Raw genomic sequence first — 23,182 nt, forward strand, 5'->3', positions numbered from 1 at the left:
TGATGTAACAAGTGAAATGAAACCTTTTTTGTGACATTTAAATCAGAGGAAGATGACACTGCACACATGCCTATTTTCAAAACCCAAACCTATAGAAAAGCATATACATGAAATTGCCATAGCAGTCCCCTGCTTTGGAAGGAAGGGTAAAGAAGAGTTCAACAGTCAGTTTCATCTCTGTTACTGAAAAGGTTTATTACCATGGACTTATTTTTCCTCATCTCCAAGTACTATTTATTAATATTGCTCAGATCATGGATTAGCAGTTTCAATGATTTACATTTGATCACCATAACACAATGCTGATTGAGTGGATTGTAGACCTGTAAATTAGTCTGCTGAAGGAGAACCTCAATGAAAAGAAGGCTGTAATGGACAGAAAACACTTTCTCCAACTACAACAAATCCTATTTTCAGACTCCCTTGAATGTGCACCTTCTAAGGAAGCATCTGCCAACACTAATTAATGCACACTAGATCAACCAATCCAAATAAGCCTCCAGCAACTCAGGATACTAAGGACCTAAAAATTACTTCAAATTAACTTTTTGAAGAGAGTTAACAACTGAAATAAAATTGCTATTAGCCTTGGTTTTAGAAAGAAAAATAAACCGTGTACTTGAAAAAAAGAAAAATTGATTTAATCCTTTCATCCCAAGTATATTGCACACTACAGGCTACCCCATTCTTCAGTTTCTCACACATGATACTTGGGATGCAAAAATCGTGGCATGCAACAACCATAGTTCGTGGAGAATGTATGTGGAACAGTCACCTTGCTGGCTATGAAATGCCACTATCAGTGAGTGTTTCACTACACATGGGGTACCTACCCTTACTCAGGGAAATGCTATATGGTGTTTCAGGGTTTTTGAATGCAGGGCAGCAGGGTGTGAACGTGGCAGTTTGTCCTTGATAAAGCAATCAGGCATGACTAAACAAGATTGTTGTTTGTACAGCTCCTCCCTTGGGTAAGCCAGAATTTCCAGGGCAACAAGCACAAGGCATTTCCCCTTCCACACCCAAGGGGATCAACAACAGATCTCTATTTTCACTGTTCAAATAATAGAGCAATTAACTGGAGAAGCCTGAAGGAAACAAATCATGCCAACCAAGAGTCAATTGCTGAGCAATCTGACAAATGAAGGGTTGAGGTTCTGCACCTCATGAGGAGATTAGTGCTGCTATTTGCCCAGTTTGGGTGCTGAACAGTAAGTGGCTGTACGACAAACTCCCTGGTTCTGTAAGCAATACAGTAAGAACTATTCATGTCAGCTGCAAGAGAGGACTAGCACTTACTGACTGGAAAACTGTCTCTTAATTATATTTACTGTATCATGTTCATGGCACATATTTTTTAGGTCTAGCACATGAATTCAAGTGCACAGAATTTCACCCTAAGTTATAGCAAATTTCACTGTTTAAGGAAAACCTATTTGATCCCAAAAAAGTCTGCTTCTGGTGAGTCAGACTAGCATATAAGATGCACATACTAGAAAAGAACAGAGTGCATTTCTTCAAATAAGCTTCAGGAAGCTTCCAGCACAGCTACTGCAAAAATGGCTGAGTGAAAGAATGGAATGCTAACCCCCTCAGGACAGCAGAAAGCTGAGGAGCAAACTGAGTACCACTGCATGGCAGGAAGGACAAAGGGTTGTAATGTAGCCTGACCTACTCTTCCATCAGCTTGAGGTTATCCTAAGGCTTGGATGTTGGTGAGATTTTTAAAAAAGGATCTTTAGAAACAGAGGTTTTCAGACTTGCTGGATGAATTCCAAAGTAATGACTTCTACTTTCTATGGTACCTAAGCAACCTTCAAGAGATCAAGAACCCATCCCACAGTTTCATGAATGACCATTTTATTTTCATGTATTTCAGTAGTTACAAATATAGTAGTTGACTGAGTATTTGCTTCCTTCTCCCAAGTAGCTTTATTAAATAATCAAGTGGGTTTTAAAACATAGCTTTTAAGCACATTTTTGATTAGAAAAATATTTTTTGTGAATCCTGGGTTAGACAGATATTAATGCTTCCTCTCATACTTTGAAGTACTTTTACATGCTGGTTTCTGAAACATATACTTTTTTATCTCTCCATAAGAAAAGAAATACAAGCATTTATTTCATACCAGTTCTATAAGTTTTGTATTTTGAGCTTGAAAACAGTTGGAAAAGTTTAGTTTGCTATACACATATATATATATATATATACACCTCTAAATACACAAGATACTGCAATTCCTCAATTTAACACTACTCCTCTTACCTGAAGATGGTTACAAAAAAAAATAGTCTTAGCTGCTGTAACTTTTTTTTACAAGTTGGATATAGTTACAAGATCGTGGATTACAAAATGCTTGATTCCATTAGCTTTTAAACGGACAAATAGGTATTTTAGGTTGATATGCTTTAAAGTCGTGTAGCTTGTAGCATTTGCCATCATAACAAAATATAAGAGAAAGTTAAAAACCAACTTTACACTTTTTACTTAAAAATCACGTAAGAAATGCAATACGGAACATACTGAAATGGAAATTTTTCAACAAACAATATATAGTATTAACAATATGCAGAAGCACTAAGCAGCAATTTTTTTTCTTTGTAATACTGCTCCAGCAATTGTTTACTTCCTGTAGATTTAGGACTACAGCTAACTGGTACTGCATGAAAAGATCTGCAGTTGAAAAATTGACTTGAACAATAACCCACAGAAATTCTACTCCTTTAAAAATGGGATTATTCTTACACTCATGTAAAAAATACTGTAAATTAAATCCCAACTTCCATATGATTTACTTTCTGCAGTCACATATACAACACTGCTATTTTGTAGGCTACCTAACAGAGCAGGTGACCTCTAAATTTCCACAGGCAAAAGGCTGACGGCAAATTTTGAAATACTTTATGAAAAACAACAACAAAAAAAAATCCCAAACCCCAAACCCTTTGAAAGTGTTGTTAAAGCACTGTATTATGGTTTTAAACTCAAGTAATAAAGCATGCCCACAAGGCATTTCTTCCACCAATCCATGCTGCAACCAAGGGAACCAGCCCTATTACTGTATTATAAAACTAGACTATTACAGAGGGCTCTCCATCTCTCTATGCACCTTTGAACTCTAAAGACAACTGACTCATATTTGAACTTTGAAAAAGTAACTCAATTCAAGCATAGAAAGTCTCTGGGCAACCCCTATCCCACACTGACTCTTAAACAAACTTTGCTTTAGATACGACCTAGCCTTTTTTTTTTTTTTTTCATGGGAGTAAAGTTTGGCCTTTGAAAATAATGAATACTTGTGATCAGCATGATCCTTAAATACCTTTCCTAGCCAAATGCTTTTACAGGGTTCTTTGTGCATCTTTCCAATCTGGCACACACCTGCTCCATAGGGATTTGTCACATGAGCACCATCTTTAGAATAAGCCTCATTTACAGAATATGACCCATAGCAAAAAATGCCAAGCCCAAGTTCAAAGAATGATTTTGCTTACAAGAAACCTCCTGGCATCATGTAGTCCAGTGCCCCTGCTCACACATGGTCAGCTGGAGCAGGCTGCCCTGCACAATGTCCAGTCAGGCTATGAGTATCCAGGGATAGCAACTGCTCAAACTCTTTAGGAAACCTGTTCCAGTGTTTGATCGTCCTCTTAGTAAAAATCTGTTTCCTTGTGTTCAGATGGAACCCCTAAGTAACTTGTGTCCATTTAGTCCTGTGACTGAAAGCTACTGAGAAGAGCCTGACTCCTCCCTCTTCATTCCCTCCTGCCAGGTGCCAAGATCTCCCCCAACTCTTTTCTTCCCCACGCCTGCAAGTTCCAGCTCTCTCAGCTTCTCACACGTGGTTCTGTGCTAGAGCTGCTCCACTAAGTTTATATCCTTCAAGTACCAGGGAGTCCAGCACTCCAGATGGATGCTTATCAGTGCTGAGAAACGAGGAAGGATCAACTCCCCTCACCTGCTAGCAAAGCTTTGGCCTCTGTTGCCACAAGGCTGCATTGCCAGCTCAGTCAGTTTCCTGACAGTCTGCTGGCCAGTTACTCCCCAGTGCAGCATTGCCCCTTACAGAACTTTTTGAGAATCCTGTGTCCAGTTCTTCAGCCTGTCAGGGCCCCTCAGAAAGGCAGTATCATCAGCTGGTGGCACTGCTACTCCTCCCAGTTTATATGGTTTGTAAACTCCATCCCATAATTCAGGTCATTAATGATGATGACTAGTACTGGCCCCAGTAATCAGCCAGAGGGTACACCACTACTGAGTTGCCTCCAAGTGGACTTTGTGCCACTGATTAAACCCCCTGTGCCCCCTCATTCAGCCAGCTTTTAATCCATCTCACTTCCCACTTATCTAACCTGTACTTCACCAGTCTGCCTACTGATATAAAAGGTAAACAACACAGACTGTTCTCCCAAATCCCCAAAGCTTATTGGAGATGGCAGTAAGACTGGTCAAGCAAGATTTCCCTGTTGTACAACTATGCTGACTACCCCGACCACCTTTTAGAAATGCTCTCCAGGAGGATTCTTTTCCATCATATTATCAAGGACTTAGGTGAAGCTGATTAGCCTGTGGATTCCCAAATCTTCCTTCTTGGTTTTCTTGAAGAGTGGTATTTTCTCTTTTTTAGTCTATTGGAACATCTCAATCTCCCTGGCCATTCAAAGATAAACAAGAGTGGCCCTGCAATGGCATTAGCCAGCTCCCTCAACACTTTGGGTGCAATCTGTCAGGCTCACAGAATTCCAGGTAAAGTGCACCCTAACCCAATCCTCCACCACCAAGGTTCCAGATTTCCCCACTCGTCTCAGGGGCCTGGAATTCCTGCATGGTTGTTTTACTGGTAGTGACTGATGCAAAGGCAGCACAGAGTACCTCAGCCTTCTCCATGTCATCGGTCACCAGCTTCCCTGCCCCATTCCACAGCAGGCTCATCTTTGCTGTTCTTGTCCCTCAAGAACCCTTCTTGCTATTCTGCCTGAAGGCTGAGGAACCATCCCACAGCAAATGGCTACTCTGGCTCCTCAGGCCATGTGCCCTTTGCCACACCCACAATGCAGTCCTGACACTTCTGGAGGCAATAGAGAGAATGCTTTCATTGCACAGGGGAGCTGGTCAGGAGTCCAAGCTGATTTTTCTGGCCTATGCTTTGTGCAGTGGAAGGCAACATACTGAAATGATCTCTCTCATGTGCTCTTTAAAATATTTATACCTTTGTGTATCTCTACTATGATTTAAAATTTCTGTATAAATGTGTAATGTTACAGACACGGTGAGGATATAAGAAATAACGTACTTGGAGGCTCAAGTACTGTATCAGAAATATGCACTGGCTTTGTAAAAAATTACTGTAATTATATTAAGCAAAATAATGACTAAACATTGCTGATTAGGAAGATGTAAAACAAAATGAGTGGTTTTCCCTGTAATTTTTACTGCAGAATTCATCTGTATGACTTCTACTTAAACCCTTTTCTTCTCATGCAGCATTACAGTATTTTCCCCCCACCCATCCCACAAAACAAAAAAAACCAAAGATTCCACTAGGTGTTACAGATTGCACTTTAAAGCAGACTCGCCAGTCTTCTGCATTTCCAGTGTCCTATTTTAATCTGTTGACATACACAGTCTTCCATTTTATGAAACTGGAAGGTTTCGCCTAAGTACTTCTTTTGATGCTGGAGAAATGTTATCTGGGAAAATTACTTCAAACTCTATAATTAAGTCTCCCCGTTGGTCAGGATTTTTGGGAAATGGCAAACCATATCCTATAATTCTTCTTCTCATCCCAGGCTTTACCACTTCATTGACTGTCATGGGTATGGTTCTTCCTTCTATCGTTGGCACGTTGAAAGAGCTGCCACACAAAGCCTAAAGAAAGATTGTAATATGACAACAAGAAATTGGTCAGAACTTTTTTGTACCTATAAATGAATTTAGATTATTTAAAAGTGACTTAACAGTCTAAATACCATTTCTCAGATTTCAAAATTTTAATACTGTGTTCCTCTCTTAAAAAGAGAAAACTTTAATTTGTTGTTGAATATCACTGAATTTATGAATGTTACACAATGGCTACTGGAGGGTAATTGAGCTTTTATGTCCTTCAAAGACTTTATCAAATAATAAAGAGAGCTAAGCAAAATGAACTCCTCACTCATACTTCTCTACAGATTTAAGTCTTCTAAATTTCCATTGGAAATTTCCATTGGAAATCTAGAATCCCATTTCACTTTTTGTTTGTTTACATTGCACAGGATTTTTTTCCTAATACCTCTAATTATCAAGCTCTATTATATCAAATTTCAGAACATTTTAGTGTCTCTAAGCAGAGGCATACAGAATCACAGCTGTCTTATGTGAACATTTATGGTGCCTAAAGAAATTCAAGCAACAATATTGTTGCACCAAAATTCGAACATTACAGACCTTCTGCTTTATCCAACAGTTTATTTTCATTACAAGGATCTCTCAGAGTAAGACTTTGATTCCTGCAACTTCACCTGATTCAGCACGCTTAGTATACACTGATAATGTCCAATTTACATAACAATGCAATGAGTCTAAATAGGCTTTTATCTGTGAAGGAACTGTATTACCCACATTAACATTAAATATTGTCTTTCTCCCTCCCTCACTACTTTAAGTGCTTCACCTCACTTCACACTTATTGTAGAATCCCTTAATGTAGCTTAATTTACACGAAGTTCATAATGAAATCAAGAGTTTATTTCTCTACCTGATGCTAATTAAGAAGAAAAAAATACCTTACACACACAGCTACCATACAGCTTTAACCATTGTATCATATTGAAATAACATCAAACACTTGGAGTTCTACAGCAAAAGAAACTTACCTCCCTTAAGCTGATCTTAACAGGATAGACAATATTTGATCCATCTCTCTTGAAATGAGAGTGAGGTTTATCTTTAATGATAAAAACAATATCAGCTGGAATCGTGTTGGGTGTTTCATCGCCTTCTTTTGGAAAAGTGATCTTGGTGCCTTCTTTCCACCCTCTTTTGATCTCAATAGTAAGGATTTTGTCCTCTGTTCGGACGCTTCTGCCGTCTGGGTTAAGCCTTTTACGGGAAATCCTCATTCTTTTTGTGCAGCCATGATAGATCTCTTCCAGCGACACTTTAAGTTCATGGATTACAGGGGGATCTTGTTTGCGACGTAACTGGCTGCCAACTGTATTCCTTTCCCTTGGAAAACCATTCATACTAAAACTAGTGAAGGATCCAAATGGGTCACCATCCACCTCCATGTCTTCAGTGTCTCTGCCACCAGGCATCCTCCTCCCAAAGAAGATCTCAAAAGGATTTGTGCCACCAAAGAAAGCTGCAAATGTAGCATGTGGGTCTCCATGGAAGGAGTACCGGAAGGTACCACCCTGGCCATCAGATCCTCCAGCTCCTCCTTTAAGACCTAAATAGGAAAAATAATGCAAGTTAAAAACAAATTGGGACTTAGTATAAGCTTTCCTGCTGTACAGTGTAATGATATCAGGACTGATGAGTCAGAAAGATATTTGCAGTAGAGTGAAAGGTCTGCTTTTCAGGGAGGATTCACCATGAGAATGTGAGGTACTAACTAGCAATTCAAGAGCTTGAACAGCAAGGTTTCTGAAGCTCTAGAATGACTTCAGAAGAACAGGTATTCTGACACTGGCAATTTCATTTCATGTGATTGAAACCAGTTATTTTAATCAATGAGCATCTTAAGAGCAGAAGACAGGTTTGCGTGATTTGAACTCTTCTTACTCTGCAAAGTGTTTTGGGAATTGCATCCTTCTACAAGGTCACTTCTGGGGAAAATTACTCACTATCGTATGTGACATATTCCATAGCCTCTATAGCTCAGCTGTAACTCGGTGTTCATTAGTTTTACCAATTTTCCTGCAATTTGTTCCGAGTAAATGGTACAAAGCAGGTACAAATCCTGGAAGTCTCTTCAATGCAGCCACAAATAAAAGCATCATGGAACTTACCAAGATCCATTTGGGTACAAAACCCCTTGTATACATTATCACTGTGTCCGTGCAAAAAATCAGAATGTTCTCAACAATTTTGTTCTGTCTTTCACATGGTGAGATCTAAATCTCATTTCTTCATGCCAAGAACTCTCACTGAAAATTCTCTTGTACTTCCTGTGCTCCCATTTCAAATCAAGCTAAAATCAATTTTTTTCAATGCCTCTTTCCCAACAAGTGATCGATTACTTCCCTGTAATGGTGCTCTTCTGCTCTAACCATTTCAGGGTGCTTTCTCAGACTATTAGAAGGCTGAAAGTCTTCTTAAGGTACTTTTGTCTTAAAGTAAACAGTCTTAAAATCTTAAACTGAAAAAGCTTGTTTTCCAAACTTTTTTTCTTCAGTCTTAGACCAACTCAAAACTACAGCTGCTATCATACTTTTATAACCACAGAAAAACGAAGGCTTACATTATGAGGGAGGCATTCTATAAATTTGAAAGAGGGGTTTGTAGGGGTTTTTTTTAGCTCAGTGTTCTCATGCATAACCTTAATGTTGGGTACCGACACTAACCAGCTAAGACATTAGACATTTCAATACCAGAGCAAAAGTACTTAACAAACTGTAGTTTGTTGGATGTCAAACATCCTTCTGACACACTACTGTTAATGCCAAATATGCAGATCAGGGGATTCAATCTGTGATAGCAGAAGGACACCTCCTGGAATAGCTGGCCAGAAGTTACTGAAGGTACATCCAGTTCCTGGCTGCAAAAACACTGAAGATTCCTCCTTCTTACAAACCCCAACCCTTTGCATTTCCATTAAAACCCTCTTAGAAGAGCTTAGAGAGTAACTGAGGCATCAGGATATATTCCCACATTCAACATTTTAAAAGATCATACTTTATATCTTTGCCCAAAATACTAAATAGTGCTATTTAATTGTAAAATAATTGTAAAAAACATGGCCCCGAGCAAACAGCAATGAGCAGGCCTACTTGTCACAACGGAAGTAGTTATTTTAAAAGGAATTCCTGATACCATACACATTTATGGGAAGGGATGTTAATGACTTCCTCTGTTGCTCAATCATAAGACTTAAAGTCATGTCGGTCAAAAATTTAAAAAAATAAAAAAATCATCCTCTCCAGATAACCATTTTAGGATAAATGTGACATTTCTGAGGCCTCATTCTCTTGGCATGTTATCACTGTTTACAATTAAAGCTAAAAAATTGTTCTGGTATTTCATGACATCAGCCAAATTCTTTCCTCTCTAGGCACAAAGCCAAGGACAACTACAGGCTGGACACCTGGGCTTTTGCTCAGAAGGACTGCATTGCCTAGATCAAGCAGATTGGCCTTAAGCAAAAATTTAAAAAAAAGAATACACGCCTTTTGAATTGCATCTCAAAAACTGCTCTGGCAAAGGAAGGCAGCAGTAAGAGATCACAGAAAGCTATTCATGTGTGATAGAAACTTTTTCTGTTCAGTAACTTTTTGCCTGCCAGGTATTTGGGGTTTGTACAAAACCCCATTAAATTAAGAAATTAAAACTTTACCAGCATTAAAGCCCAGCAATGCATTCTATACTTAAAATCTCATGAGCAGAACAAAGACATTGTAAATACGCTGTCTAAAGAGGAACACATACTATATCTTCATGTTTACTTTGCTTCATTCAACACGGTGAAAGTGACCAACAAAGTATAACAAAGACATACATACCTTCCTCCCCAAACTGATCATAAATATCTCTCTTTTTGGGATCACTCAGCACTTCGTAAGCTTCTGCAACCTCTTTGAATTTTTCTTCTGCATGGGGAGATTTGTTCTTATCTGGATGCCATTTCAGTGCTTGTTTTCTGTAAGCCTTTTTGATATCCTCGTCAGAAGCCCCTTTTTCAATTCCCAGGATAGAATAGTAATCTTTCCCCATCCTGAGTGTTGGAGGAACTCAGATTTTCTTCGCTGTAAAGGAAGCAGCGTCCAGTGTCTTAGCAAGGTGGAGATGCTAGAGAAGGAAAAATAAAAATCAAACTTTGAATCGAAACAAACAAGAGCTGCTACAAAACAACAAACTCTACGCTACAGCCAGGAAAGCCCAGAGAGCGTGTCCGTGTTTCATTCCCTGCCCCGTGGCTCATTTATAAGGCAGTGCACAGCGGGCACGCAGAGCCCTCCCCCGCAGGCCGTGTCCGCGCTCTTTCTAGAACGCCGAGCCCCGCACGTCACTTCCCCGCCGCCCGGCCGCGCTCCCGCTGTCCGCGCCTGCGCACGCAGCGCCCGGCGCCAGCCCGGCCCGGCAGCGCCCGAGCGGAGCTGAGGGTGAGAGCGGAGCGGGAACAGCGCCGTGCACCAGCCCGGCACAATCCAGCCGCTCCCAGGGCCCATCTGCCCCGAGCGACATGCTGAGGCCCACCTAGAGTAATTATAGCATTTTACTTCACTGTTTCTATAGAGACAGCTGAACATAACTCTTTTCCAAATATATCAACATGGAGCTGTACCCTTTCCAGCAAAGGCTATGAAGAATTTTACACCCGTATCAACGACAAAGCTTCTGAAAGCAAAATTTCCTTGCTTTAAAAATAAAATTAAGTCACCCTCAACCACAGCTGACCATAGCCATATACTATTAAGCAGTAAGAATGAATCTGAGCAAAAAAATACCACTTTGTTTACCACAACTCAAGCCACTAAATTAAAGCAGATCAAAATGTAAATCCTGTCTCAGCCTTCTTCTATAGAATAGGAAATACCAAGATTATTATACAAGTATGGCAATATACCAAACAAATAGCTTTCATCTGATGAGATGCTAATAACAGAAAAATACTTGTTTCTTACGCATTTGTTTTAAAATATATAAAACAAATTCTACTACTGAAGTATTTCTCATGCTCCATAGAGAAAATGCTATGAAGTTTTAGCCTGCAAGATTTCTTCCATACCTCTGTTAAGAGCTATAGGTCAAAAAATTAGCTACGTTTATCAGTAGGGCAATGAACCACAGGACAGATTAACACAACCGAAAAATTACTCCTCCCTGGAACAAAGTATTAGAATACAACACTCTGGGTCATATCTAGACGTTGTCTGTATGAAGACAATTCTAGACTGAATTATGGAGGTAATTAAGCTCAGCTGCCTTCCTTCTAACAATAAAACCCACTAATCCTCTGACTCAGGGAGCATTATATTTGAAGCCGTTTTCTAGAACCTGCTCAAACTTACAAGAGACTGACTGATAAAACAGGAGGGAAAATGCTTCCTTAACCAGAAAGTACTAGAAAAAGATGTGGGACTTTACTTTCACTTTCTTAGCTTGCGTCATGCTCCTAATCCTCACACCATTATCTTTCCTTTTCCAATGTCAGCAATAGAATTTACTGGATTCCTTCCAGTGTTTCCACCTTCATGTCTTCCATCAGTACACCCATTTCCCAGAATCCTTGCATTTCAGAGGCTGCTGCTTTGTGTCCGAGTCCCGCAGGTCCCTGCAGTGTTTGGAACCGCGGCCCCTGGGCTGGGAGCTCACGGCTTTGCCCCGCAGCAGTCAGAGCACAGAGCCCCAGCGATCCTGCACAGCCACGGCTGCTCCCAGCCGTGACAAACCAGCAGCAGTGAGTCCTGCAAATCACTCAAGCCTTCCAGAAGCACTAAACTACACAGCTAGGAAATCAGTAAGGCCATAACCCAAGCCTTGATGAAGCATGCTTCTGTAAGAAAGCTAAGGAAATTCTCAGATATATAAATCCAGTAACATCCTTGGCCAGGAAGCCACCTCAAAAACATAACAGAAAAAAACTCCCTCACCATCACTTAACTTTCTCCCTCACTCTACCACATTAATTCTCCAAATGATATATCACATTATGACTCAATTAACCTTTTACATAATCAGTTATTTGTTTATACAGTCTTCAAATACAACAGCTACGTTCCATTTCAGGCATACACAGAAAAAAGTTATCATCCTTCCAGTATCAAGTGGTATCTCTGAAGCTCTTGGGTATTGTCAACCCTGTAAAACAATTTTCCACCAAAATAGGCAGTCTCAGACGTGACTTTCTGTTCTTATAAGCTACTTCAGGGTAACGTCATGGTACTCCTATTCTGTACTGAGAAAGCTAACAGCCTGTATTTGTCCAGTGCTTTTTTACATCACTGGTTTTTGTTACAGTATAAACTAGGGGGGAAGGAATTTCAGTTCAAGCTTTTTAATGTTGACTGGGGGGAAAAATGGTACATTTTCAAATGTACCAAATAACTAAAATGCCAAATAGACTATTAAAAATGTTATTGTCAGGAAAACTGAATAAAATTTTGAAAATATGCAAAACTTGCCTAATATAAGTAATCTCTTACCTAGGAGATTTTTTACCTTCTTTGATCAAAACCTACGATGTCCACTTTCAATACTAGACTTCCTTTTTTCATCTAAACACGTGTATGAAATACATACTATGAAACTGAAAATTGTTCCTTCAACAGCTGCACTTCAGAGACAGAGTCTGACTAATGCATTCCACTTGAGAATTGTTGCTTTAAAATGTCTTTTCCATTATTCTCTCGAACAACTACAGTTTAAAACTCACATACTTATGGCGAAGAGCTCTACATCTTGTTTGGCAGAAAGTGGGGGCAGGGTCATAGGAACAGTAGTGCTGACATCATCAGCTTTGAATCAGCTGCTTTCTTTAAAAAAGCCTTCACAAGTGGGAGAAATTCTGGAAGCATTCGTAATAACATACTGAACTCAAAATTATAGATTAATCATAAATTAGCTCCAGCGTGTTAAGGAAAAGCTTCTTGGCAGAACAGTGCCAATATTCCCTGAAGTTGAATAAAAATGCTCATTATTTGCTTCAAATTAAACCATTTCTTCTGTACTGCTCACTTATTAAACCACAGAAACAAAACTGAGAAAGACAGGACTAGATCACGGAACAAACTGAAGAGCAAACAAAACCACAAAGGCAAATTCCAGACAGATCACAACTATAAATACACATGTGCACATAAATGTCAAGGCACAGGAGCCAAATCCCTCCCCAGGAAAAGCTTTCACAATTAAGTGCACAATATTTGCAAACCCACATTAATGAATGGAATAAATTTATAGTCATCTACAACGGTTTGAAGAAAGCACACCCATATACAATAAAATAATTTCCTGTAACATCATCCATTGTTTTACCTGGAAAAAAAATCCTACAACTCTTTTCCCCACCATCTTTAAACTGGATGTAGCTGCTGCCTGAGCTCTGTTTGTACTTTATATACAATTTATACTGTGAATAAGAGCTGGTACATGCAAGCCCCATCCATGAGCTCTATAATTAAATCGAGTTTCACCTCAGAACTATTCAGTAGCTGGTATCATACACAGAAATAAGTTTTGGAGTTTACAAGAGAAGCAACAATTAGTATAAAAAATATACCTAACAGAAAATGCAAAGTGAAGCCTGCAGAGCACCACAGTTCTTTTCAATTGATGGCCCTAAAAGAAAAGCTTCATTTAGTCATACCCTTCATACCACAGTAAGAACCAAATGAATCAAATTCTTACTTGAGTTTTCTGTGGAAACTGCTACTGTGACAGAAGTAAAAAGTTAACTGTACATAAGGATTCTGGGGCTGACTTTACATCTAAATGAATAATCTTAAAAGCAAAGTGAAATGCCACATGACTTACAATAAATTCATTATATTTAGGTTACACCAGTCCTAGCATCAACAAATATGTTTTATATTTTTCATTGGCAATATGTCTTTTAAAACAGTGTCTATAATATTACTGGAACATACATTAAATTCTGCCAACAGGCCAAAGGATATATTTTTAAAGTCTTTTGTGGAGAAGCTTACTTAAAATACACATTCCAGAAATTACATTAATTATTGAGTGTAAAATCTCAAACCAGAGATACACTGTTACCACTTCTGAATCCCAAAAATGTATTTTTAAGCATGTGATTCACATAGTCTTCAATTTCATTTGGAAAAGACTACATGACAAGATGTTAGCAGTTTTATTAAAATTAGTTTTAACTTTCTTATTGCTTTTTGTAACAATAGACCAAAAGTCAGTAATAAAATGTACAACTGAAAATATTCATCATACTTTAAAACTTACTATAGTTTATAATAAGCTAAGTTATGGGTTGGGTTCTTTTCTTCAGGAAATTATTATTTCCATTACACACTGATCAGAACATAGCAAACTTACATCTCATACCTTATTCCTGTTTACTAAGTCAATCTCTACTATGGCTGAAAAACAAAAATGCTCTCAGAATAAACATCCACATTTTAACTTTTCACTACTAAGAGGGAATGAACACTTATGTGGAAGCAAGCAGAGCTCTTGGGATTCAGCAGTGATGTACAGATTGATGAAAACACAGGACTGCGCTTAGAAACGCAAAAGGAACCGTCCAAAGTAGGGCCAAACAAAGCAACACAAAGAATTTCCATCTACAAGTTAAGACTTCCCCCTTCTAAAAGAATACACATTCCAAAGGTGCTTTTCAATTCCTTACTCAGATTCTGCGCCCATTTCAATCCCTACCAACGTATTTCTGTGAAGAGATTCTTGCTCAATTTGAGTGATGATCAGAAAAATGCCAATCATGCAAAACATTCACCAGGTTCTCTCCTGTAACTGACTACGCCTGTTTAACCCACTACTAGGAACTTCAAGTAGTTAAGAATGTTCTCACATTCTTTTGTAAATATCTGTAGGGAAAAGTGCAGTGTTTTGGTACAGAGAAATACCCCCTGTTATTAGCAAAAAATCCCCTCCATTCACAACAAAGCTGAAGTTCTTTCCTCCAAGAAAATGTTTGATTTTTCACAAGTTCTGCACAATTCACTACTTAAGCTGTAAATCTGGGGCAAAGAAAACAGAAAAATACCCTAGCCAAACTTCTTTCTCTTAGTTTTACATATAAAAAGCCCGGATTTTTGTCCTAACTACCTGCTGCTCTGATGGTTATCACTCAGGAATTTGCACAAGCCTTAAGGAATTCTGTCCTGAAATAGCCATATGCAAATGAAGAGTCAGACTTAATCACATATTTATCACACTGTACTAGTCAGGTTTCTGACTCACGTGTCACCAACCTTCTCATGTTATTATATAACAAGTAAAGATATTTAAATAATGAACAGCTTAATGCTTTGTGTATGCTCTGCTTCCCTCCAAGACTAGCTGCTTTTAATTTGATTGTGAAAAGTCTTACAGCCCTTCTGTTAACTGTTTTAAGCAAACATACTGCTGCAATCCAAGTCTTTCAGATTCTCGAGTGCCAACACACCGAATGTTATCAATACCATCACAAAGGACTGATTTGCTGGATTTACTGGGTGTACATGTACTTTATACTTAGCCAGGGGCTTCCATGCCCCACACCGTTTTCTCAGCATGAAGACTATACCACTTAATAAAATATATGTTGTTTATAAAAGGTTTAAAAAGTACTGCTTAATTCTGATCAGTGACAAAAAGACTACAAGATTACTTGGTAGCCAGAAAAAAAAACTCCAAAAAACCAACAAGTATTAGGAGATAGTAGGACACAAAAATCCCAGAAAACATTACTGTACTCATGTAAACACTACAGTACCAAGTCCATCTACACTTAACACTCAGCTATTCTGCCTGCTTCAGCCCCCCCAACCATGTGTGTTATTTAAAATAAAAAATGTTCAGAGACCCTAACAGATCACTTAAAAAATGCAAGCATTTCCACGTGAGAAACAACTGAGGAGGATTGAATTCTTCAGTCTCCAAAAAACACAGAAGTCACTAAGGTCTGCAAGGTCAATAAATGATGGAGGAAGGAGGAAATGAATCGTTTAAGGTCTATGCCCATTGCCAGAGGCAAAGTGTAATCAGAAGAAGCTAGTTTAAATAATAAAGTGAAGAACTTCTGTAAGTGATAAGTATTCTCTGCCAAAGGACACTGGAAACTCAATAATGATGTCAGTGGGACACTGAATAAATGCTCCATAAGAGATGCACTGCAAGTTTCTTAACAAAGAAACCAGAACAGGAATGTCAGACAATTTAAAAAATACTAAAAAAATGTGTAGACTTCTACTTGTTTGTCCTGCAGATGTGTTAATTCTAGAAATATTGGAAAATAATGAGTAAGTATACTATACTATAATAAGTATATCTGTATTAATAGTTTTCCACCTAAATAAAGAGGTGGTGTTTACAATAAATACACTTTATAAAACAGGCATTTAGTTGCACTTGTTAAGATGTTTTCAGTAAACTGAGGCTTAACTTGACATTGCCAGTCAAGAGATTCAGCCCCCTCCTGCAACACAAAAGGGGCAGAAATATCTCTAAAAACATAAGGCCAGAATGGGCAGCTCATTCTGCAGGCCAGCATTCCCCACGGCACAGCCCAGGGCCAGCTGGCACAAACCAAAGCACCATTTGCTCCGGGCTGGACACAAGGGCAGGCAGCTCAGACCCTGAGAACTGCATTGGCTCCCTACCAGATCTTCCACCCATGAATCCTGGGGTAGGAGAACTCCTGTGACCTAATACGAGTGCTATGTACCGATTAACAGGAAAAGGACAATGGAAAACTCAGCACAAGTTTCCACAATAAGCCCAGCTGACTTTCCTTGAAGAAACTCGAGTTGAAGAAAGTGTTTTGAAGGCATTTATTTCAACACCCTACAAAAGGTCAGTTATTACAATTCTGACCCGCAGGAAACATTAGGATGGGCAGTATGTTTTATTTAATATCTACTTCGATGGCTGTACTATAGTACATCATCTCTTTTAGCCTTTCATCTGTAGGAAAAGGAGGGTATCTACTACCTGTAACTGTTTACTGTTTATCTTAAGCAAAGTAACAATTCCTTCATGCATAATCAAGTAACCCAATGGCGTTTTATCCACCAAACGATACAAGTAATAACCTGCCATCTTAGCAAAGATACAGAAATAATTAATCAGGGCACCTGTAGAATAAAGATATTCCTCACTGATTAGCACTTGCAAAAATGTGTCTGTGTCTCTGGCACAGACACAACTCAGATGTGACCTGATCTGAACCTGAAGTCTGTCCTTCCAATGGTTCTCAGCCTATCATTAGGTATTTGGATTTGTTCTACTAAAAAAAAAAAAAAAAAAAAAAAAAAAAAAAAAAAAAAAAAAAAAAAAAACAACACCCACTGCCCCAACACACTGCCGGTTTGGAACATTCATTAGTGGAACATAACACCCTACAGAAATATTTTCCTAACGATGAATAAACTCTACAGGTTTACACAGAAGGCTGACAAACTCATCTAGAATTTTATCACTACTTCAGTCATGTTCCATAACTAAGGAACAGACAGAAGCCATGTCTGCAAGTTATTTTTTCTTCTTGCAAAAGCATTAGATTTTTTTCTGACATAATTAAAATGCTATCAATGAGAAACAACTGATCGATACAGGCCACACACGAGATAGGGTGGGTGAAAGGTAGGTGGAAGATGCTTGCATAATCCCCATGCAAATTCTGCTTGTGTTTTCTTGAGATTTTTTCTCATTAATAATGTGAGAAGTTATTAGTTTCCAGTAGAAAATGAACTATTTTTTCAGCCTTGATGAAGAGATGACCTGCAAACACAATAAATCCAGCTGAAAAGCGACTCGGCTACACTGTATTGTTTTAATTGCTCTTACACTCATGCAAGATCAAGGTTATTAATGCACTACCAAATAAGGAACTGCCCACATTTTTGCTGTGGACATGTGATCCTACTGGTCTTACATAAGGCAAAGGAGGTGCTCACACGAGATGCTTTTTCCAGAGTGTGCTCGTCAAAATCCCACCCAGCAGCTCTGATTCATGCAGCCAGTTTTACATGCAAGGCTGAAAACACACGCTGAACTGTGGTACAAAGACAGGAGTTTAAAAAGGAGATGTCAGCACAATGCTGCTCAACATGAAAGGAGAACAGATGTCAGTAAGAATGTATTTCACCTACAGGAGACAGAAAGACAAGCAGCCCTAGCTATATTTACTACAAGCTGCTGTAAGAAAAGTCAAAATAGTTGCTCACTACTCTTTGCAATGTTTCAACCACATCCCATAGCTAAGTTGTGTTTCATAGCTGGTTTCTCCCTTCTTCATCAGCCTAGAAAAGTTTCAAGATAAAAAGCAGTTCAATAGATCTACTTTGCGGTTAATATCTTAAATTACTTTATTCCTCTAGATTAAATAGTGCTTAGCTAGCTAAGAGGTAAAGAAGGTACAACATGGAAGGTACAACTCAGCAGAAAAATATCTGTGTTCTGAAGTGATACCAAATTTCAGTATCTATTCTAGTAAGAAACTATCAGAATTCAGACTCAGAAAAGATTTACCTTTCTATGTTTGGGGTTTTTTTACATTTATGCTATGATACACGAACCATTTGTTTTAAAATAAGATGCTCTGACTCACAAATTAAGAAGTACATTTGTTAGCTTAATTAAACAGTATCAAAAAGAATACTACTAGAGATCAGGCCTGGGTAATAAGGAAGTACACCAATCAAGCTTTGTAGCAATCAAGCTTTTCCCACTTCAGGAAGAGAATTCTGAATAATAATTATGCCTTAAATAAAGTACTTACTCACTAATTAACAGGTCTTAAACGCACTCTCTTCAGTGCATTGCTGACAGAGGGATATATCAAGACACTCCCATCCTCTACAGCTCCTGCTGCATTAATCATTTGTTCTCCTTTCACAGTCTCTCAGTCCCCACCTCAGCCTTTCTTAATCCCTATTCATATGCAACTTCCACACCTCCACTGCCCAACTTTTCAAGCAAGGCCTTTCACTATTCTCCCCCATCAGGGAAGAATTTTGCAGATGCTAACAACAAATTCTCTGTGCTCTCAAAGCTTTCTTTCCCATGACATCGCCACAAAAACACCCAATCCCCTCGAACAAGTCAGTGCTGAGCACTGATGACACGATCATGCTGACTAATATTATCCAGCTGCCTTTGGCACAACATTCTTTCAACAGAATGATCCAGTCTCTTTGCACACAGCAGCTGTATCTAAGGAAGAAGTGAGTGTTCTCTGACTTATCCTCCTATATCGGACATACCCAATGCAACGGTGGCTTAGTGCCATTTGATAGCCTCCTGTAAGGTAATCAAACTTTTAAATCAAATACATATCAAACGAGAAGCACAAGAGTAAAACGTGCAAGGGAAGAGCTCTAAAGATTCTACATTTACACAGCTTCTCTATGAAGTTTTAATACACTAAAACCTTTTTCTAGGAAAGGCAGCATGACTAAATGTAAGCCAAAACCATGACTTTTTTTCCCCCCAAACTCGCTATGTAAAAGCTATCCAAATACTACCCAAATTGTGGATCTGAAAACTATAACTACTACTTTGGTGCACATGTGGTAAATATAAAAACTCACGACAGATCAACAGTTGTTTGGACAGAGAGCACATGCTCAATCTTTTCTCAGCAGTTCTTTAAGGGAGTTTCCTACTGATAGCGTTGCAGATCCTGGACACACTTTGCCAGGGCAGGAGTAGCAACTGACAGGATCTGATCAATTGATCGACATGTCCCAAAGTGAGGAAATCGTCAGACAGCGATTGCAGATTTCAGCAGAGCAGCAATGACTTGCAGAGAGCATGGCAGGCACATGCACAGCTATCACAGAGGTTATCCTTCTCTCAGAGAACACCACACTTCTCTACAGGCGTTCAGGGTACTGAGGCAAAGCTAAACAAAACATGCTACCCAGAGGGTTGCACAGGCAACTTCAAAAGAAATGCAATTCTTTACTTATGGACCTTGGGAGAGGTCTCCTTACTTGTACCAGAGAGCCACCTCTTTCAGGGCAGCCTTACCTTCTGGTCTGGTCACCACAGAGCTAAGTTGAAGTGAATTGTAGAAGAGAAAAAAAACCCAAATCAACCCAGCAGAACTCAATGCACTGAGTTATGCAGAGGATTTGTGTCAGTTCCACACTTTTACACTGATGCCTTTGCAATACCTAAACCAATCTAGAAATACCCTGAGGACCTTTTGATAAAAGGATTCTTTCACACACAGTATACAATTACTTTTTTTTCCTCAGAACCATCCATTACTTAAATCTGTGATAACCCACACAAATAAAAGGTTTTCTGACTTGTCAGGTATTTACACTCGCTGTTTCTCAGTAAGTCCATCTAGTAGAATATTTTAGTCTGATGATTACTGCAAAAAACAACCATCATGGCCTGAAAACCATGGGAGATTTCATAATCTAGCAAGCTCAGTTAAGGGAGACATCTTCCTTCAATCTCTAAAAGAAACAGTGAAAGGAGCTTTTAAAAATCCGTATTCTTCTATTTCTTATACTGCCAGCTATCTATTAAGACTCTGAGAGGTAAGATGTTCACTTCTCTACTATTCATCCTTCTTTAGTAAGAATAGTTACTGTATGAAGTGAACCGTATTTTGCACAACAAATGCTCTCATGCTCTAGCAGCCCAAGCAAACAACTCCTTACATCAAGCACATTGAACTTCCTAGAAGGCATCAAGGAAAGAGGCAGTGCAGGTAACTCCTGCAAGTAAGAACGCAGGACATCCTGCTCTGTGCTGCTGTGACAGCCAGCAACGAACTCGGATAAATACTGCAATTAGCACTGTTAAGGGGTTAGATCCTCACCCTACTCCATTAACAGATTAAACAGAATGAATTCATCCCATAGGGATAATTTTCTTAACAGAAATATCATATAATAAAGGGAAATGAAGATAAGAGTACTTAAGAGATGGGGTTTTCTAGCAGATAGGTTTTAAGTGCCGTCATGGGAAATGCAGACAGACCCAAGTGTTAATAAAGATCATTAGATCAACTTAGGAACAGTTAAAGTAAAGGCAAAATATTTATATAGTGTACAATATTGAGATCGTTCTCCTCTTCAGTTTGCTAAATCTCATGTTGTGATTGTAAACCCTACAGTGACTTCAAGAACTGAGAAGATCGAGGAATAATAGACATACTAAATATCACTCTTAGCTTTTAAATAAAGCATCACCTCAAAGAGTAGCAAAAAGCTGATTAAAAAACCCTGAAAATTAACATTCGCCTCTCATCAGTTGTTTATGAATTCAACTAGAACACTTACCGTACCAGACAAGAGTGTTTGCATTAGCCCAAGGTATTATGAATGCTTAGAAATTACCAGCATTGCATAGCTACTGGCTAGTCTCACAGAACTTAGCAAAGAAACACCAGCACATTCTGTAACTGTAAAATGCAAAGCACACTGACGCTCCCCTTCATCCAGTGACGGGAGAGCCATATAACACATAGCCACTGGCCAGGAGTGGTTTCAATGTGTCACAGTCAACTACTGTTGCTCAACTCAAATTATACAAGTAAGTACTTGCTACACACAGTCAAACTATTAGTAGCTAAAAGAATGAACAAAGAGTGTTTAGCAACAGCAGCTAAAAGAGCCAAGCATAAGAATTAGATTCCCACTCTCCAAGAGTAATTTAACTTTTTTTCCCCAATCTCATCAGCTAACACAGCTACATCAATGGAAAGTATAAACTAATTCTTATGTACAGGCTTTTCCAGCAAAAGTATCAGAGCAGCAAGTTTCACCTGGCTGTAGCAATACACTGTCACCTGCCTAGAAGCATATAGGAATTTTAAACTTTGTGGAATATATTATTCTTATAACCCTTCTCAACTCTACTACCTCGATAGTGTTACTGGAGTTAAAAATCAAGCAATTTTTTAGTTTCCTTTAGTGAAGTTACCTGCACTAGAGAATGCAGGATAATCTGAGCTCAGCAACACTGTGACTTAGAGTCTATTAAATTTATCCCAATTACAATCGCCTTAAGGCACCAAGGAACTACAAGGCAGCACTGAAGGACAGGGAAGGGAAAACACTGAGAGCTATTTTCTTATGCGAATCCAGGAGTCCCTACACACATCCCCAAACCAGACCAAGTCCAAAACAGTTTCTCAAGTAAAAGCACTGACAACAAAAAACCAACACTCACTTAAGGCTGGAAGAGACCTGCCACGCTTCAGTTTAAAAGCAGGTATGCTTAAAAATAGGTATGGCGTTTATGTAAACCAGGAGCCGATGAAAGAGGAAGAGTTGAATGCATAGAAATATTCTTTAAAAATTGTAAAGCATGTCCTCAGAACGGTACAGAACGCCGTCGTACAGCCGTTCCGATCCGGTATTATGCAGTCTCTATTGCTACGATTCCTAAGGAGATGTTCTACGACCTTATCCTGATGTAAAGCCTCTACAACACCGTCATCCCTATTCAGCATGACAGTTCATCCCCACCAGGTCACAGGACCTTAACAGGACCCAGATTAAAGCATTACAGACTCCAATTTTTCATTAAAGCTTGTGCTTGCGCAGCCAAGAAAAAAAGCCCAGCTGAAAAGATCGTACATTAACAACGAACATTTTCAGCTTGGAAATAAACAACCATGAACAACCGCAGGACGAAGCAAGCGAAGCTCCGCGAAAGGAGAGAGCTGATCCCGTTTCGCGGGGTGTGGAACGACCCAAAAATCCGTTCGAAACGAGCGGCCGCGCCCGCAGGATGGCAGCGGGCCGCGAGCAGCGGCGGGACGGGCCGGCTGCGGGCCCTGCCCCTCGGCCCAACGGCTCGGCCGCTCCGCCGCCTCGGCACCGGCCGGCGAGCCGCCCCCCGCCCCTGCCGGCCGGGCTGCCCCGCCAGGCGCCAAGGCGGCTCCCCCGGAAACAGCGCTCGCAGTATTGTCTGTGACAACGCCCGGCGGCCGCGCACCGCGGGAGCCTCTCCCCGGGACACCGTCGCGCTCCGGCGGGAAGACAGCCCGGCGCCCCGGCCCCCCCGCCTCAGCCCAGGGCAGAGTCGCCACCGCCGCCACAGCCGGGGCAGCAGCCGGGAAAGCGGAGCACCCCTAGAGCGCAGTGCGGCGCGGGCAGGAGGCGCCGCCCCAGCCCCGGGCCGGTCCCGCGTGCCCTCCGCACTCACCGAGCGTCGCCGCCGCCTCAGCCCCGGACCCGACAGCGCTCCCGGCAGCCCCCGCAGCGCAGCCTCCGCTCCCCCGCGCGCACCCGCGGCTCCACAGCAAATGACGCGAGAACTGCGCTCTGCCTCCCCCCACCCCCCCCCCCGCGCTACCCTTCCTTCGCCCCACGTGAC

General features: G+C 40.1%; 1 protein-coding gene across 1 annotated transcript; it reads right to left on the reverse strand.

Annotated features, from left to right (window-relative positions):
* Window positions 1-1,843: 1,843 nt before the first annotated feature.
* Window positions 1,844-23,138, reverse strand: DNAJB4 (DnaJ heat shock protein family (Hsp40) member B4). The gene is made up of 4 exons (XM_071436470.1): window positions 23,012-23,138; window positions 9,703-9,988; window positions 6,856-7,430; window positions 1,844-5,869 (listed from the first exon to the last, which is right to left on the reverse strand). Exons 2-4 carry the CDS (start codon window positions 9,911-9,913, stop codon window positions 5,636-5,638), a joined length of 1,020 nt encoding a protein of 339 aa, XP_071292571.1. The 5' UTR covers window positions 9,914-9,988; window positions 23,012-23,138; the 3' UTR covers window positions 1,844-5,635.
* Window positions 23,139-23,182: the final 44 nt, after the last annotated feature.

Source organism: Agelaius tricolor, unplaced genomic scaffold (genome assembly GCF_023055355.1).
Source record: "Agelaius tricolor isolate 1412-34295 unplaced genomic scaffold, bAgeTri1.0.p SCAF_11, whole genome shotgun sequence".
Lineage (NCBI taxonomy): Eukaryota > Metazoa > Chordata > Aves > Passeriformes > Icteridae > Agelaius > Agelaius tricolor.

Bases quoted from the DNA above. Each gene is read 5' to 3' on its own strand.
- DNAJB4 (XM_071436470.1), bottom strand. From the start codon at position 9,913: ATGGGGAAAGATTACTATTCTATCCTGGGAATTGAAAAAGGGGCTTCT. The intron at 7,431-9,702 runs GTATGTATGTCT...TTTCCTATTTAG, and splicing joins TGATCAGTTTGGGGAGGAAG to GTCTTAAAGGAGGAGCTGGA. The intron at 5,870-6,855 runs GTAAGTTTCTTT...ATCTTTCTTTAG, and splicing joins TTAAGATCAGCTTAAGGGAG to GCTTTGTGTGGCAGCTCTTT.